General features: G+C 39.0%; 1 protein-coding gene across 13 annotated transcripts in view; it reads left to right on the top strand.

Moving 5' to 3' along the window:
- RB1CC1 (RB1 inducible coiled-coil 1) overlaps positions 1–14,739 on the top strand; it is a 195,718-nt gene that overhangs the window by 28,384 nt on the left and 152,595 nt on the right. For 10 of the 13 annotated variants that reach the window (XR_010598864.1, XR_010598863.1, XM_065585532.1 and 7 more), the window contains exons 2-4: positions 2,070–2,190; positions 7,831–7,960; positions 14,316–14,442. Coding sequence is in view for 7 of the 13 variants with exons in the window: in XM_065585532.1 (XP_065441604.1) it covers positions 7,890–7,960; positions 14,316–14,442 (198 nt within the window). In the remaining 6 variants the exon portion in view is untranslated. Of the gene's footprint in view, positions 1–2,069; positions 2,191–3,945; positions 4,091–7,830; positions 7,961–14,315; positions 14,443–14,739 lie in introns of all 13 variants that reach the window. The other 3 variants (XM_065585534.1, XM_065585533.1, XM_065585539.1) reach the window with 1 other exon arrangement.

Here is a 14,739-nt window from a genome sequence, read left to right as displayed (position 1 = left end):
CAGAGGAAAGGGAAGGAAGGATGGACCTAAGTATAGCATGTTTTTTTTGTTTTTGTTTTTTGTCATGCTTGGGTCTGCCCATTCACCTTTCCTGTCTGCAAAGAACTCTTTTGCAAATCAACAGGGGATCAGAAACACCATTTTGTTTTTAAAAAGGAAATGTGTACATGCTTTTTTAAATGTTGGGCTATAAGAAACTTGAATTATTTGAAATTTATCAACTAAAAAAAAAATCAAGTTGGCAGTGCGTCTTTAAAGCTGAACTATGGAACTTGGTATTTGTTTCTCTCTCCATTATCCAGAAGGGCAGTAATCCAGTTTCAACTCATGAGCCTGGCAGTGATTTGTAGTCTGAAAGGATGGTTCAGGCAAAATCAAGACAATGGAACATGGAGATTCTGCACATATAGCACAAATGGACCAAAAAGTTACTTCAGTACCATTTACATGTTAAATCAAGCTTGGAATGCTATGAAAGCCATAGTGTTATAGAGTTGTTACAAAAAAGTTGGTATTGTATGCCTGTAAGGAGGCTTTTACGTCGGCCAGTTTTTATGGATGCAAAAGAGGGTTTTGTTGATTAGGTGCAGTGTTTAATTTTTGCCAGGACTGAGCCCTGGCACCTCTAGGCTTGGTAGTTCATAGCCCCGGCAACTCTGGGCTTGCTGCATCAGTTATGAATGTAAACAAATTGCTTGAGCCCCAGCGCCTTTTTCATTACAAATTAAGCACTGGTTGGTTGGGTGGTTTTGGTTTTGTTTTAAATAAGCAATGTTGAGCTAAGTCAATTAACTTTCCAAATGTGCTAAATGAAATTAATAAGCTTTAAAGAACTCTGTGTGACAAAACAGTTAACTGCATCTCATTAATCATCTCTAAAATTGTCTCAGCTTTTCAGAGTTGCCACTAAATGAAAAAATAATCTGCATCTTGTAATATTTTGAGAAGCTTAACATATTTAATAATTGGACTTTGACTGCAAATTCACCACACAAAATAGTGAAAATGTTTTGCAGGAGATCTAAATATAACTTGGTTAATTTGTTTGATATTTTTTTTTCTTTTAGATGCTGTATTCTTTTACTTGTATTGATTTGGGTAGCTTTTTCTTTTTGTGTTTTTTGTATTCATGTTTTTCTGTTTTCTGTCTGGTATAGCCAGTGTTATGTTTAAATTGTAGCTTAGCCATTAAGTTGAGTGGCATGATTTATAACTATTGTATTTTGTCTGGTAATACAAATTCCCATCTTGTATCTTCAAGATCTCCTTTATAGAACTCTCCTGATCACAAGTTAGGCCGTGACTGTGCTGTGCCTTCAGTATCTGGTCCTAGCCCCCGGTCTGTTTTTGTTTTTCCACTTCGTGTTTGTCCCTTCCCTTCTTCCTTTTCTATCTCTCCCTTCTCTTTCTGTCACACCTGTGATATCTCTTCTACTTATAGGAATGCTACTATAAAGGAAAACGGTAAGCAATCAGCACTAATAGTAAAGGTGAATTAGATTTTTAAAAACACTGTTTTTATTCTGTGTAGTCTTTTTTTTTTTTTTTTTTTTTTTTTTTTTAAGCCTGAGTGTGCCCGTTTAAGTATTTTAGGATAATGTAGTGAAGCAGTACTACTAGAAGAAACACTTGCATATTTTATATTTAAAATGTAACCACTGGTTCTCAGTTTCTTTAGAATATTTCCCATTTCCTTCCTTGTGGAAGAATCCCCTGGATATTGAGTTCTCTGCTCCTTCTGTATCTATAATGTGGTGGTCGTTTTTGTCTCAAGTTTAATTAAGTAGGTCTAGCATATGTAACAATTTTTGTTTTTACACCAATTGACTAATCTTAAATTAGTCTAACTCTTTTTGTAGTTACTGAAAAAATTTGTTGAAAGTGTAATACTTAAAACAAACATTAAGCAAAATGTCACAAAATTAGAGTAATTAAATGTTCTTTATAACATAGATACATCAATTTGCTCCTGTGAGGTGCAGCACTGGCAATAAAAAATCTTCATTGTTCAGTTTTAACCAAACATTTTATGGCTATTCCTAATTACATTCTGTATCTTTTGTTTGCAGGTCTTTTACTCTTGTTTTGAACAGTCATGCCATTCTGTTGCCAAAATCAACTGAAGCAAATGTGCACCTTATTATCCTGCTGTGTTTTAAAGAAGGTGGTAGCTCTGTATAGCTCCTGAAGGTAATCCTTTTTTCCCCCTTGAAGTTGGTAACATTCTTCTTTTTTTTTTTTTTTTTAAAGTTAATTCTACTACATGGTGATGTGTGATAGTTAACCTCTAGATTGGCATATTTTTTGTTTGATCTTGGCAATGATTTTTTTTTTTTGTAAATATAAAAAATGGCAATACTAGCTTTATCATTAAGAATTATGAAAGAATTCTGAGGATGAAATTAACCCCTGTGCACAGGGGCAGCACAAAGCTTTTGACCCACTTACCAAGTGAATGCCACTTAAATCTGCAAAATAGGACTTTTCTTCCACATAAGCGTTGAAGAAGCCTTGTACTAGCCCTTTGCATAGAGATGAATTTCATCCTAAGAGAGTAGATGATGTTTAGTACTATTAGCTTTTTCCATACTGAAACATCAGAGGATAACAAATCATTCTTAATTCCTGCTGGGCTTTGTTTGACTGTTTTGTCTAGCAAGTTTGTGTTTGTGTGATTTATAGAAACCGCTTTATATTCTTCATCACTGAGATTCAAATATGGTCAAGGTGAAAACCACTTATTGTGATAACTTGTTTATGGGCACTGATTTATAATTAAGTTGTATTTTTAAGATTTGGAATTATAGCAATGATTGCTAGTCCATTCTTCAGATTCCACCAGATCATTCCACAGTCTAACAGTTTTGCTGAGACTGTACTCCTCTTTCACCAGTGTAAATTAGCACTAAATTCAGTGTTTTACCTGGGATTAAATTAGTGGAAGTGAGGGGAGAATTGGGTGATCTGTATATAACATTGTTGTGTTGCTTTCTACCTAAAAACAATGGTTTAGTCTCTGAACCCCAGAGGTGAAAACAGAGGTCTTTACTAGTTTGTGTATTTCCTATAATGTATATTTGAAAAGGTGGGGAGAGAGCACAGCTCCAAAATTTCGAAGGAAGATTTTTCTGAACTTTTCCAGAGGTAGTCTTTAGAGTTGGTAGCTATTTTATTTGTTTGTTTGTCTCCCCCATCCTCCATTTCAATTTCTATTTAGTCTGGTGCTTTTCCCACACTTCCATTTTTGTTTGGCTCCTTCTGCTCCTTGTATTTTGTTTTCAGTGTCTGTAGTATACAAAGGGAAGCACGTTTTGCTTTGGAATAACCTGAAGTTTTAATTTAAATCAATAGTTATATTGCCATATCCCTCTGTTTGGACACACTTATTCTAATACACTAGTGGCTTTTTTAGGTTTAGCTTATGTCACTTGGAAAGAAATTTAAGCTAAGCTGAAAAAAGCTTTACTATGCTGCAATAAGTGGGGTTATATACTCTTATAACTGGCAAAATTCTTCCAGGTAGACAAGACCTAACTTTCCAGAATTCCTCCAGCGGCAGAAGAGCTTTTTTTTCAATGTGTTTGAAATTACTCCTACAGCTGTTTACTGGCTCAAAATTGCTACTAATTTGGAAGTGGTTGCTCTCAAGCTTTCAGTTTTGACAAATTCTGCTTTTCCAGGGCCAAACGCAAACATGCAACAGAAGACAGGAGAAGAAAGAGGGAAAGAGTGCTCATTTTTGTTCAGATAGTGGGGCAGTAGTGATTGTTTTCAGCTCTGACAAAATGTGTCTCCCCTTTCTCAAGCAGGGAGGATCTCTAGTTTCTCTGAGTGTATTTATGGTAGCAAAATTCATACCCTTAATTCCTCACTAGTGCAAAATTGGATAACGTGATAGTAAAAATGACTGAGCCTTTTGTATACTAATGCTTCCATCTGCCTTAGTGGAAAATTATGGGCCTGAATTTTGGTAGTGTGTCAGTGGACAAGAGTGAGGTCAGAAAGACGGCATCGGAACACGAGGACCCCTTCTCAGATGGCATAGACTTCACCTCTTTCCTACTGTCAAATCTAGTAGGTACAGCATCTGGTAAGCAGACTAGTGCACAGTTCTGGGGCTATTAACCTGTGTTGTCAGACTTGAAAAATGCCATGTGCCGTAGTCCAGTAGAATGGTAACACGCGTAGAACCTAATTCAGAATGGAGGGGGGCGGAAAGAAAAGGAATAGATATTGAACTTGCCAAATTAAATAACCAAGGTTCCTCTTCAGGATAGTTTTAGGATTTTTATAATTGTTGAGTCTATGGAAAGACCCAGGATTCATTAGCAGTCACTTCTAGTAGTTGCTTGAACTCAAACACTCTTAGTTTGTAAACCGAACAACCTTTGAGACAGTTTAGGAAGATAACAAATCCAGCTTTCAAAAACAAAAGTTCCCAGCATGTATTTGGTTCTTGTTGTTATTACTTTGGTTGTGTGTTTAAGCCTTTTTTCCAGTGTTGAAGGGGAAGGATTTAATTGTCCATAGGCTTTAAACACATGAATCTCTTTTCTATAGGTAGGTCAGGTCATATTGGCCACACTGTGCCAACTAAGTGCATTATTGTTCTTCATAAAGAACAGGCGATACCTTTTGATCTGCATAGGGTGACCAGATGTCCCGATTTTATAGGGACAGTCCCGATATTTGGGGCTTTTTCTTATATAGGTTCCTATTACCCCTCCACCCCCTGTCCTGATTTTTCACACGTGCTGTCTGGTCACCCTAGCTTTGCATGAAGTAGACATTGAAGGATGCAAAAAACTACTTATTAGAACAAAACAAACCTCCATAAACTGCTGCTTTTCTGATGCATGGGGCCAGGACACGAGATGCTATGTTGGATTATGTGCCTGATTTAGTTTACCTGCATAAAAGGAGAGTGGTGTGATTGCAGGGTGGATATGCATATCCACTGATTTAGTACTCGGAGGTGATGCTGTAGATCAAAATATTTCCCTTCAGCTGAGTGTTCCTCATCCTGAAGAGTTGAGAGGAGACCTGTTCCCTCCTTGTACAAAGCAGAGAAAAAGAAACAGTATGGAGGTTCAAGTGGCATAAATCCCTTGTATTCTGTATCCACATTGCAAATGTGGTTTTCTGGCATCAGAGAAAGTGGTATGCAGCTGCTCAAAAGCAAATTGCCTTATTTTTTATTATTTGTATTACTGTAGTGCCTAAAAGCCCTAGTTGTGGACCAGGATCCCATTGTGCTGGTGATTGTACAGACAGAGAACAAAAAGATAGTCCCTGCCCCAAAGAGCTTGCCTTCTCTTACTGCTCTGTCAGTGACCCTAATGTGGCAGGAGCGGTAATGTATATGAGATCATAGAATATCAGGGTTGGAAGGGACCTCAGGAGGTCATCTAGTCCAACCCCCTGCTCAAAGCAGGACCAGTTCCCAACTAAATCATCCCAGCCAGGGCTTTGTCAAGGCTGACCTTAAAAACCTCTAAGGAAGGAGATTCCACCACCTCCCTAGGTAACCCATTCCAGTGCTTCACCACCCTCCTAGTGAAAAAGTTTTTCCTAATATCCAACCTAAACCTCCCCCACTGCAACTTGAGAGCATTACTCCTTGTTCTGTCATCTGCTACCACTGAGAACAGTCTAGATCCATTCTCTTTGGAACCCCCTTTCATGTAGTTGAAAGCAGCTATCAAATCCCCCCTCATTCTTCTCTTCTGCAGACTAAACAATCCCAGTTCCCTCAGCCTCTCATGTGCTTCAGCCCCCTAATCATTTTTGTTGCCCTCCACTGGACTCTTTCCAATTTTTCCACATTCTTCTTGTAGTGTGGGGCCCCAAACTGGACACAGTACTCCAGATGAGTCCTCACCAATGTTGAATAGAGGGGAATGATCATGTCCCTTGATCTGCTGGCAATGCCCCTACTTATACAGCCTAAAATGCTGTTAGCTTTCTTGGCAACAAGGGCACACTGTTGACGCAAAAGAGATAGTAGGTTGCTGCCTTTCCAACTCTAAGCATCTCGTTTTTCAATGGCTGTGTTTGATCAGGGAAGCATGAGTTGAGTCCATGGAAAGACCCAGGATTCAATTGCAGTGGACATATTCCCACTCTAATACTCCTGGGGGGAATTCTGTGCCACTTTGCATGTGCATATTTTTAATTTTTTGTGCAGAAAAAAGCTTTTGCTGGAAAGTTGCTGTAGTTCTGCCTTTTGCGGGGGTGCTGGGACACATGGGGACAGGGACAGATGTGCCAGACTGAATGGGAAAGGCTGGGGTCAGCCAGAGTCTGCATGGGGAAAGCTCCCTAACAATCCCTCCTCACCCCCCAAAAAAACCTATTCCATACTTTTCCCGCCCATATCCAGCAAGCTTCCAAGTTCACACCCAGGCTTCTACCCAGCAATTACTTTCCTTTCCCTCAGCTCCTCCATTACTTCTGACTCCCCAAAGCCTTTGCACTGCTTCTGAGGGGTGTGGGAAATATGGTTCTGTATTGTAGTTTATTATCTCAGAGTTCTGAATTAATATGCCTCGTAAGGAATCTATTTGTCAAAAAACATTTCCTGAATCTTTTTTTGTTGTCTGTATTGTTACAGACATACTTGCTGACAGGTATTTGAAATAAATGACCAAAAAGAATTGAAACTGGTGTGATTATAGCATGTTATTTTGACAAATAAAATATTCAGAATTTTGCAGACTTTTTAAAATATTGTGTGCATTATTTTTAATTTTTTGTTGCAGAAATTTTTAATGTTTTGGCACAGAATTCCCCCAGGAGTAACTCTAAGTAGCATTTAGCCTTCTAGTAGTTAGAGGAGTGAGAAGGGGGACCAGGTAAAACTAAACAAAAACAAGAACAGACAATAGACCAGGAAGGAGAGTGGTCATTGTAAAGGACAAAAGGTGTCAACTATAGGTATGTCCACACAGCAAAAATTGTGCCTGGGTTAACCTACCCTCGTACTAGATTGAATCTTGCTAGTACAGGTAACAGTAGTAGTGAAGACAGTATAGTATGTGCTTCAGTGTAGGCTAATGAGCTGACTATGTACTCAGAGTGTGTGCCAGGCTTGTATTACTCATACTTCATTACTGTTGTTACTGCTGTTATTGCTGGTAGGCAAGCCTGTGCGCAGCTGTTGCTGTGTAGACATACCCTATAGCAGGTCATATTGCTGGGGTACTGGAGAGGGAACTTGGGGACGCCAGTCAGCAAATCCACTGTAAGATGAGCACCAACAAAAATAAGAGTGGTAACTACTGCCGTAACCTTTCTTTCCATATATTTAAAATGGATTTTAGACCAAACAAATTCTGACTGACAAAAACTGTGGACAAAGATAAAGCCCTTCAAAAGATTGGTAGCTAGTCCAAATTTGTTAAGGATTTTGTGTGGTGAAAGAGGACAGGAGTAAAATATATTATAAATGATAAACTACAAATATACATACTAGAGATGTAAGCAAATATTGGTTTGTGTGATGTACTTTTATGTTCATTATACAATAATTGTATAGTTTTATTTCATACTACTGAAACACGTAGCCACAAAATAGTCCGAAATAATAAATGGCAATATCTGACAGTGCCTCATCATCTACTGGGGATGATTTGGAAGCAATTACATCAGTTCTGCCACAATGCAGGTGTACTGACTGGCATAACCCGCCATGGGTCCTTCCAATATGTTGTCAGTTGAAAGATTTAAGATCTAATAAGTTGTTTTTGAGGTTTAGCTACCTTCCTAGTTTTTTTCTTTAAAAAAGTGAGTTAACTGTAAATAATATGCTGTGCTTGGGTTTCTTTGCAGTTTCTAAATGATACTACCAAAGAGGAAGGTATAAACTTCAGGAACACACAGAAATCATCATGAAGTTATATGTATTTGTGGTCAACACTGGAACTACCCTCACCTTTGACACAGAACTGGCGGTACAGAAGTAAGAAAATGAGTGAACTGCTGTGGGTTTTTTCTTTAAAATAAAGCCTGTGTGTGTGTATGTTGGACAGAATACTGAAATTATCCTCCATATGTGTAAGCAACAACATTACAGTCTCTGTAACTGGATGTTTCAACATGATTAGTACTCATTTTAATTATCTTCCACTACCAGCAAAATCTACCCATACCTATGAATGTGGAGCCATACAATTTTTAATATTCATATGCAGCTGTAGCCAAAATAGTATCCAGTATAGTCTGTAACTGACATACAGTGCATTACTTCTATGCATAAAGTAATGTCATTCTGTTGATCTGAAGCAGCCAAGAATTCACTTATGTTTAAAATGATAAAACAAAACTAAAATAAAACTTCTAACTTGCTCTGAAGTATTTTCTTAATTATTGAGGAAATGTGCCCAGAAAGGGAAAAGGGAAACTGTGGAAGAAAGATGCCTGATGTGGTGGTAAGCAATAATATGAGGATTGTGGGCATTTTTTCAGGAAGAAAAAATAAAAGGCTGCTGGGATGGTACATAACAGGCAACAGTGGCTTACTGACATAAAGCTTTTGTGTCTGGCCACATTTGGAATATTGTCTTCAATATGGATTGTCTAATGTAGTGTCATCTTGACATGTTCCAATGCAACATCATGATTTGACTGGATATTTCCTGCTGAAGTTAAAATGGAGTTTTCTAAAGTGTTCTAGCATTTACTGGCTGTATAATGAACCCAGTCAATACTAGCTGATAAAAATACACAACACACACTCTCACTCTCACACTCACTCACTCACTCACTCACACTCACTCCTGTAGTTGGGACCCTCCTTCCAGATGTCATGATACCCTCTTACAATGAGGCCATCTCTCCGTGGGAGGGGACCCCAGTTACTAAGAAGAGACAGGTGATAGTAATAGGGTATTCAATTATTAGAAACGTATTTAGTTGGTTTCAGAATAGCAGCCTTGTTAGTCTGTATCCGCAAAAAGAACAGGAGTACTTGTGGCACCTTAGAGACTAACAAATTCATTAGAGCATAAGCTTTCGTGGGCTACAGCCCACTTCTTCGGATGCATGTGCCACAAGTGCATATGCATCCGAAGAAGTGGGCTGTAGCCCACGAAAGCTTATGCTCTAATAAATTTGTTAGTCTCTAAGGTGCCACAAGTATTCCTGTTTTTTTTGTATTTAGCTGGGTTTGTGTTGACCATGAGAACCACATGGTAAATTCCCTGCTGGGTACAAAGGTTGTGGATCTCTTGAGACATCTAGACAGACCTACATGCAGTGCTGGGGAGAAGCCAGAGGACCTGGTGGTCGTGGTAGATCTAGGTACTAGTGACCTAGGGCAAGATAGGTGAGGGAGGCCAAATTTTGGCGGCTAGGTAGGGAATTAAAAGTCCAGGACCTCCATTGTAGCATTCTCTGAAATGCTTCCAGTTCCATACGCAGGGCCAGGTACACAGGCAGAACTGTAGGGTCTCAATGCATGGATGGTGTAGGAAGGACGGTTTTATGTTTATTAGGAAAGAAGGAGCCTATACAGTAACTCCTCACTTAATGTCGTCCCGGTTAACATTGTTTCCTTGTTACGTTGGTGATCAATTAGAGAACATGCTGGTTTAACATTGCACAGTGCTCCTTATAACTGTTGTTTGGCAGCTGCTTGCTTTGTCCACTGCTTGCAGAAAGAGCAGCCTGTTGGAGCTGGCTGGTGGGGGTTTGGAACCGGGATGGACCAGCAGTTCCCCATTAGCTCCCCTAAATTCCCTGTGCTGCAGCCACCCAGCAGGCTATCAATTGCCAGCAATTCAGCTGTTCCTCCCGCTCCTGCCCTCTGCCTTGGAGCTGTGCCTGGGAGCCTCCTGCTTGCTGTACAGGGGGGTGGGGGAAAGAGGTGTGCTAATGTCAGGGTGTCCCCCTCCTCCTGCTCCTGTATCTTATCCACAGAGTTGGTGGGGAACACGACAGGGCTCAGGATGGAGGGAGCTTTGTGGCAGCAGCTACTGTCTCAACTTGCAGATCTACTTAAAAAGGCAATGTACTTAGAGTGGGGTCAGCATACTTAAGGGGGCAATGCGGTCTTTCTCTCTCTCTCTCTCTCTCTCTCTCTCACACACAAGGTGTGTGTCTCTCTCTCTCACACACACACACACACACACACACCCTCTGTCATGCTGTGTCTCCTCCCTCCATTCCTGCTGCCTTGTAGAGTGTGAGGCTACATTAACAACAATGTGTTAACTCTTGAGGGCTCAGCCGAGTGCTAGTTCATTATTTAGCAGTAAGGCATTTCCTGGGAAATATCCCACCCTCTGACTCCACCACCTCAACCAAGCTTCACAATCATCATTGTGTGTATGGTATTATATTGTTTTTTAAAACTTATACTGTGTGTGTGTGTGTGTGTGTGTGTAAGCTTTTGTGAAGAAGATCTGAAGAAGTGAGCTGCAGCCCACGAAAGCTTATGCTGAAATAAATTTGTTAGTCTCTAAGGTGCCACAAGTACTCCTGTTCTTTTTGTGGATACAGACTAACAAGGCTGCTACTTTGAAACCTATATATATATCTATAGTCTCTTGTCTGATGAAAACAATTTATCTGGAACCTATGAGCCTCCCCCCCATTTACATTAATTCTTCTGAGGGAATATGATTCGCTTAACATCGTTTTGCTTAAAGTAGCATTTTTCAGGAACATAACTATAACGTTAAGCGAGGAGTTACTGTACAAGAAGGATGGGTTGTACCTAAACCAAATCAGAACCAGATTGCTGGCATGTAAAATTAAATATGTTGTAGAGGAGTTTTTAAACTAAGGTCTGGGGGAAAGCCAACAGTTGTGGACGACCTCACAGTTTGGACAGATGCATCCCTTGGGGAGGGGAATCTGTTAATGGGTATTCTCTATACCCTAGTAAAGAGGTGAGGATAGACGTTGATAAAGTACAGGTAGGAGCTGAAGAGAAACAATCAAATGAAAAAGTCGCATTCATTTATTCTGTGATAAATCCCAAAAGTATGGAGTTATACATATGTCTATCAGAGACAGCAGAGAGCCAGTCACATGAAGGAAGACAACTAATATTGACAAATTTTATAAGTATTTCTATATAAATGTACAGAGTCTAAATATTAAGATGGATGAACTTCAGTGCCTGGTATTAAATGAGGATATTGCTATAATAACCATCACAGAAACTTGGTGGAACTGTGATAATCAGTAGGACATAGCACCAGAATACAAAATCTATAGGAATGACAAAGTAGGTCGTGCTGGTGAGAGAATGTCACTATATGTGAAAGAAAGCACAGAATCAAATCTAATATTAAATCAATCAAATTGTACCATAGAATCTTTATGGATAGAAATTCCATGCTTGAAGAATAAGAGCCTAACAGTAGGAATATATTACTGACCATCTGACCACTATGATAATAGTGATTATGAAATGCTCATGGAGATTAGAGATGATACAAAAATAGAAAACTCGATAGTAATGGGGGATTTCAACTATCCCCATATAGACTGGGTATATGTCACTTCAGAACGGGATGCAGAAGTAAAATTTCTAGATAGCATTAATGACTGCTTCTTTGAGCAGCTGGTCCTGGAAGCCACAGGGGGAGAGGCAATTACTGATTTAGTCCGAAGTGGCACACAGGATCTGGTCAAGAGGTGATGACAGCTAAACACTTGGTAATCGTGACCATAATGTAATTTAATTTAACATCCTTGTCAGAGGGAACGTACCAAAGAAGCCCAGCACAGTAGCATTTAACTTCAAAAAGGGGAACTGCACAAAATAGAGTAGGTTAGTTAAATGGAAATTAACAGGAACAATCACAAGAGTGAAATACCAGCAAGCTGCATGGAAACGTTTTACAAATACCATAATAGAGGCTCAAACTATATGTCTATCCCTAATTTACAAACAAAAACAAAACAAAAAACAGTGAAATGACCAAAAAAATGCCACCATGGCTAAACAGAGTAAAAGAGGCAGTTAGAGATAAAAAGACATCCTTTAAAATTGGAAATCAAATCCTACTGAGGAAGATAGAAAGGAGCATAAACTCTGGCCAGTCAAGTGTAAAACTTTTTTGGCTTGCCTAATTTTACTATTTGAAGAGCAACTAGCTAGAGACACAAAAACTTAAGAGAATTTTTTTTTAAGTACATCAGAAGTAGGAAGCCTGGCAAATCATCAGTGGGGCCACTGGACAATAGAGGTTCTAGCGGAACACTAAAGGAAGATAAGGTCATTGCGGAGAAGCTGTTAATTCTTGCATCAATCTTTACAGCAGAATTCATTCCCACACCTGAGCTATTGTTTCTGGGTGACAAATCTGAGGAACTGTCCCAAACTAAGGTGTAGATAGAGGAGGTTTTGGAACAAATTGATAAACAGCAATAAGTCCCCAGGACCACATGATACTCTCCCAAGAGTTCTGAAGTAACTCAAATATGAAACTGCAGAATTATTAACTGTGGTATGTAACCTATCGCTTAAATCACCCTCTGAATCAGATGGCTGAAGGATAGCTAATGTGATACCAATTTTTTTTAAAAGGCTCCAGAGGTGATTATGGCAATTGCAGGCCAGTAAGCCTAATTTCAGTAACAGGAAATTGGGTGAAACTGTAGTAAAGAACAGAATTATCAGACACGTAGAGGAACACGATTTGTTGGTCAAGTCAATATGGCTTTTGTGAAGGGAAATCATGCCTCCTCAATCTATTAGAATTCTTTGAAAGGGTCAACAAATGCGGGAAGGAGTGATCCGGTTGATTTTAGTGTATATGGACTTTTTGACAAGGTACCTCACCAAAGGCTCTTCAGCAAAGTAAGCAGATGTGATTAAAAAGGATGGTCCTCTCATGGACTGCTTAAAAGACAGAAAACAAAGGGTAGGAATAAATGGTGAGTTTTCAGAATGGATAGAGGTAAATAACAGGGTCCCTCAAGGATCTGTACTGGGTCCAGTGTTCAATATATTCATAAATGATCTGGAAAAGGGGGTAAACAGTGAGGTGGCAAAGTTTGTAGATGATACAAAATTACTCAAGATAGTAAAGTCTAAAGTAGACTGCCAATAGTTACAAAGGGATTTCACAAACTGGATGACTGGGCAACAAAATGGCAGATGAAATTCAATGTTGCTAAATGCAAGTAATGCATATTAGAAAACAAAATCTCAACTATACATACAAAATGATATGGTGTAAATTAGTTGCTGCCTCTCAAGAAAGAGATCCTGTTGTCATTTTGAATAGTTCTCTGAAAAGATCTGCTCAGTGAAAAAAGCTAGGAAGGGGATAGCTAATAAGACAGAAAATATCATAAGCCCACGGTACACCCATACCTTGAATACTGCACGTAGTTCTAGTCCGTTCATTTAAAAAAAAAGATATGTTAGAATTTGAAAAAGTACATAGAAGGGCAACAACATGATTAAAGGTATTGAACAGCTTCCATATGAGGAGAGATTAAAAAGACTGGGACATTTCATCTTGGAAAAGAGACAACAGGGGGAGGATATTGTAGAGGTCTACAAAATCATGGATGGTGTGTAGAAAGTGAATAAGAAAGTATTATTTCCCCCTTCAGATAACACAAGAACCAGGGAATGTTGTGAAGGCCAAAACTATAACTGGGTTTAAAAAAGAATTAGATAAGTTCAGAGAGGATAGCTGCATTAATGGCTATTAGCCAAGATGGTCAGGGATGCAATCCCATGTTCTGAGTGTCCCTAGTCTCTTACTGCCAAAAGCTGTCAGTGTTTGACATGGGATGGATCTCTCCATAATTGCTTTGTTCTGTTCATTCCTTCTGAATCATCTGATATTGGCCACTGTTGGAAGTCAAGATACTGGGCTAGGTGGACCATTAGTCTGACTCAGTATGACAGTTCTTATATTCTTATAACTTCCCCTAACATAATATTAGACTCGAAGAGGACAGTTAAACTAAGTCAGTAGTTGATTCATGTTCAGAGTTTAATATAACTTTGGCAGTAATTGCCAGAAATGCATGTTAATCCTGGACTCCAGCATTACAGTTGCAGATGTGCTTCTTGTGTAAATAGCTGAGCTGTATCATTTTGTAAACCCATTTCTCTGAGGATGGGTCATGTTTTGTTCTCAGTCTATGAATTGGGAAGCCAGAAATGCAACGGATTGCAGTATTTACACAAACATGCATTTTGCCCTTATTCACAATTAGTTTTTTCTCTACTGCTGTTAGAGTTAAAAATTACTTCGTATATTACAGGAATACTTTGCATGAGAGAAGATCAGTTGCTTAAATAAGATATTGATACTAAAGTTCCTGTTTTTCCCTTTTAGTGTGTCCGACCTTAAACATGCAATCCAAACCAAGTATAAGATTGCCATTCAGCACCAGGTGCTGGTTGTCAATGGAGGGGAGTGTATGGCAGCAGACAGAAGAGTCTGTAGTTACAGTGCTGGAACAGTAAGTGTACACTATAGTCTCTCTCTTTGTCCCCTTACAAAACAAAGTGTTGAGGAGAAGTGAGAGTTACAGCTTCCTAGTGATGTGTGGGTTTTTTGGAGGGAGGTAGGGGTTGTGTGTGTGTTTTTTTTTTTTTTCTTTTTTTCTGTAGACTTTTTTTGTTTGTTCGTTCTTGTTTTTAATATTAGGAAATAAGTGGTTTTACATATAATTGGATGCAGTACTCATATAAGTAATTTGCTGCGAATAGTTATGTAAGTTATGCTGTTTTCAGAACATGCTAGTGCAGTTAGTTGT

The sequence above is a fragment of the Chrysemys picta genome, chromosome 2, assembly GCF_011386835.1.
Source record: "Chrysemys picta bellii isolate R12L10 chromosome 2, ASM1138683v2, whole genome shotgun sequence".
Lineage (NCBI taxonomy): Eukaryota > Metazoa > Chordata > Testudines > Emydidae > Chrysemys > Chrysemys picta.
The sequence above is the reverse complement of the archived record's forward strand: the minus strand, read 5'-3'. Positions and strand labels throughout refer to the sequence as shown.